General features: G+C 44.1%; 2 protein-coding genes across 2 annotated transcripts in view; one reads left to right on the top strand and one right to left on the bottom strand.

The window, feature by feature from the left end:
* The window catches only part of T265_11738 (hypothetical protein), a gene marked incomplete at both ends in the record, with an annotated part of 63,362 nt that overhangs the window by 5,689 nt on the left and 53,868 nt on the right, over window positions 1–3,805 (bottom strand). The gene's annotated exons all lie outside the window — the stretch shown is intronic.
* The window catches only part of T265_15521 (hypothetical protein), a gene marked incomplete at both ends in the record, with an annotated part of 55,285 nt that continues 53,175 nt past the window's right edge, over window positions 1,696–3,805 (top strand). The window contains one exon of the mRNA XM_009178480.1: window positions 1,696–1,884. Coding sequence (XP_009176744.1) covers window positions 1,696–1,884 — 189 coding nt within the window. The remainder of the gene's footprint in view (window positions 1,885–3,805) is intronic.

Below are 3,805 nucleotides of genomic sequence, written 5' to 3'. Positions count from 1 at the left end.
TCCTTTTGTAGTAGTCATATGGATGTCAAACTAGGCTGGCTGAGACCATGCGCCAGACGTGCGTACTGGTTGATATGTACGACTGACGCTCCATATTACCTAGATTTGAGCTAATGTCTCTGGTGCTCACCCGCTCGTGACCGAACATCAAAGTGTCCAACCTACTAATCGGTGGTCGTGGCTTCCAGATTTCAATTAGGTAAGTGAGACGCTCATGATTCCTAGTGAAGATAAAACGGCCGATCAATTCTTCTTAGGTAGGACTTGGACAGATTGTCTGATCTCAGGATGGCCATATTCTGAAAACGTCATAGGTATTTTCTTGACAATGCATGATGACAAACTGGTGCTTTATTCCTAGTCGTGGATTGGTTGTCGGGATTTCTCTGAGTTAACGCCAATCAGGTTACTTGTAAGAGAACAAATCAGAAGTGGGATCTGGTGTAAACTGCGTCTGGAAAAATTTCCACTGAAAAGTCAACTTGTTCGCGTTGAACGTTCATCCTGATTAGTTCACAATGTAACACAGAAAACGGCATTTTGCCTCCAAAATATTGTACCGTTTGAATGTGCAAAACCGTTTACTGAAAACCGCTGGCAAAGCGTGCAAAATCGCAAATTATTTCTAGTCGTTGCTCGAGGAGCCAGTCAACACGTGTGACCGCGTAATGTGGATCCCGTGATTGAACTATGAGCGGCGCTATATCTTGTCTAAGTGCGAGTAAATCACACTGCTGATCAGCCACTAATGTTCAAATCACTAGCCAGGAGGTCGCGGGTTCGAGACTCTCCGGAGTTTCGTGAGATGCGCACTGCTGATGATTCCCAATAAGGATGAAACAGCTATAGAGTGCTTCTCGGCTTTTCAGCACAGACTGGTAGTAGTGCTGTATGTGCGTTAATGTAGGTGCTGCTGGCCGGGGTTAAACTTCGATTAGGATTAGTTGTACTCTCGGGGGTTCCATTGGTTATTCTGTCAACTTGTGTCATAGATGATCACGTGACCTCTGAGCTTGGCCTCCCCTGGCCTTGCACATACTGGAAAGAGACAAATACGCTCAGCTACACAATTACAACAGTAATCATCCAATGGAACACAAGAAGAGCTGCGTCCAAACGGAAATCTAAGAAATTTTGTCCAGAATAGCTTGAAGAGGAAGGCAACTCCGCAACAGCAACAGCAGTATCTAATGACCAGATGGGTGATTTCCCGCCAAACCAAGAATATGCCTGATCTCACAACCAGATTATTAGTTCGGAAAGGAATCCTCGTAGCCCAAAAACCGAATGTCACTTTAAGAAAACTGACCTGAACACGAAACGAAAAGGAACCAAAACAACTGCAAAAAATGCAAGAAAGTTTACGTTAGACTAACTGGGATGAACGTATGCACACGAAGATCAAGAAGGCCACAAGTTCAATCTGGAAAACGCGGAAGAACACAAGGCAGGAAAGGAAGTTCCTGGTGCTATACGACTGATTCGATCAACCGATGCATTGAGCTGGATCCAAATTACACACCGTTACTTGTAAATGACCAACATCTCAACCGAAATATTTAAAGAGAGCTGAATCTCGGTTTGCCTGACCTAGTGCTCGAATGTGTAGGCGCCTCAGAATGCTTGTGTTAGGTCGACACGAGCTTGCCCAGTTGCCTCTCTTTTCTGTTCTTTGTGGATATGCGTTAGTGAGGCATCAACATTACTGATGACGTTGCTGCTTCTGATGATGATGATGATGGTGGTGGTGATGATGATGATGATGATGGTGATGGTGATGATGATGATGATGATGATGATGATGATGATGATGATGATGATGATGATGATGATGATAAGTGCAGGATTCCGCCCGGGGGAATTAACTCGTATGCGTATACTCAAGTCAGCTGGGCAGCCATCCCCATATTCATATATCCCAATTTCATAAGACTGTGACGGAACTGCAGCATGGGCGGCAGGGAACAAACGTTTTTCGCGATTTCTGACGGTGCTCAACTGCAGACCAGTTCAGACAATCAACTGACCAACAGCTAACATTCATGGGGTTTCGTATGATTACTTTTTGACGCCCAAAATCCGCTTGGATGCAGCAAACTTGTTCCATTTTTGTGAAACAGTTTAGCACTGAACTCTTGGCTCGTTTGGTGTTACATACAGGATGGATGGATGTGCTGTTGACTTCCTTGCGGTGTGCTCAACATTCTTTCAAACTCATCGGAGGTTGAGATATTCTCGTTCTAAATGCCTAGAACTTTCTCACTGACACTCATACTATCAGTTGTTTCACTATAAGGAAGATACCAGCTCAGATTGAATGCCATGCAACATATAAGCACCGCATTTATTTGGATCAAAATCTTCGACTACCACTGCTGTTAGGCCAGTTGGGAATAGACCATGCGAACCGTCAAAGTTGAATCAATGAAGTTTGGCGCTGTATTTTCACAAGACTAATTGATTGCTCTATTCTAAGTTCTATTCTATCTGACGTAATCGAAAAATCACCCAATCTTTTCACTAATTCGGAAGCAGAATACTACAGTCCCTCTAGAAAAGGACATTACGTTGCCCGTTCAACGAACTGGCCAAATTTCAGTCTGACTTGACCTACCACAGGCTGCTCGTTAGACTGTTCAACAGTGAAAACCTACGCCCAGCAAAATTTATCTGACGGTCAACTTAGAGGAGTTTGCAATGGGCCAGTGCTGACGAATTTCCGCAGACTAGATACCTCGTAACACAGATTATGCAAAGGCTGACTGTTTAGTTTGTTTGTGTCCTTTACGGTCTGCGGGGGAATTCCCCAAATAGGGTGCAAGGGTGCAACGAATCCTCTGGTAATTAAGCTATCGATTAAGATTCTTTTGGATACTGATCACATCACTTTGTTTCGTGATAACAATACAATCGCTGGAGAAAATGTTGTGAATAAACTTTCGACGGATGGATGGCAACGGATGTAACACAAACTTCCCTTAACAAGCTTTGAGATCAGATTTTGGTGGGAAGAACAGTCTAGATTGCTTAGATTGATCGATCAATCCCCAGTGTCAGTCTACCGTACAAACCGTCCATATTATCACAAAGAAAACTGCATTCAGACACTTCCCAAACAGACGGAGACACCGAAGGCACAACGGGATGGAAACGCATATATAAAGTGCTCCAGAGAAATGGATACCCGAAGAATTCATCTGGAGATTATTCAGGAAGCCCAGTACAGCACCACAAAATCGGAGCAGTCGGGACACACTCCCCTTCATCAAGTAACCTCTGAAGTAACGGCAACGCTCCTGCGCTAGCACAATACGACGGTCGCTTGCTGATCTTGGAAGCTTTGCGAAGGAAACTATCAAAACCAGGAGGAAAATCGGGTCCAATGATGAAGAACGATGTCCTATACAGGATCCAATGGAAGAACTGTGACAAACGATACATAGGACGAACAGGCAGAAGGCTCTCCACCAGAATATATAAACACCAGCTTGCTACTAAAATACACAGTCGATTTTCCGTCATCTCCGTGCACAAAGGTCAGGAAGGACACGATTTCGTCTGGGGCAAAGTTCCCATACTGGTTCAAGTAAGAACGAAGGAACGACATGTACTTATGGAACCTTGGTACTCCACCGCAGAAACTTGGAACAAAGGTGTATCAAAAGTGTATCAAAAGTGATCGTACTAATAAACCACTAAAAGCAAGAGAACGCCAGAACCAAAAATTTCTGAGCTGCAAAAGCCACCGGACAAAGAAACCATTCGAGAATCGGGAGAGCCAGACTAAACGTATCCATCAATTTGA

Source organism: Opisthorchis viverrini (assembly GCF_000715545.1).
Source record: "Opisthorchis viverrini unplaced genomic scaffold opera_v5_565, whole genome shotgun sequence".
Classification (NCBI taxonomy): Eukaryota; Metazoa; Platyhelminthes; class Trematoda; order Opisthorchiida; family Opisthorchiidae; genus Opisthorchis; species Opisthorchis viverrini.
This window is presented reverse-complemented; position numbering and strand designations above follow the sequence as displayed.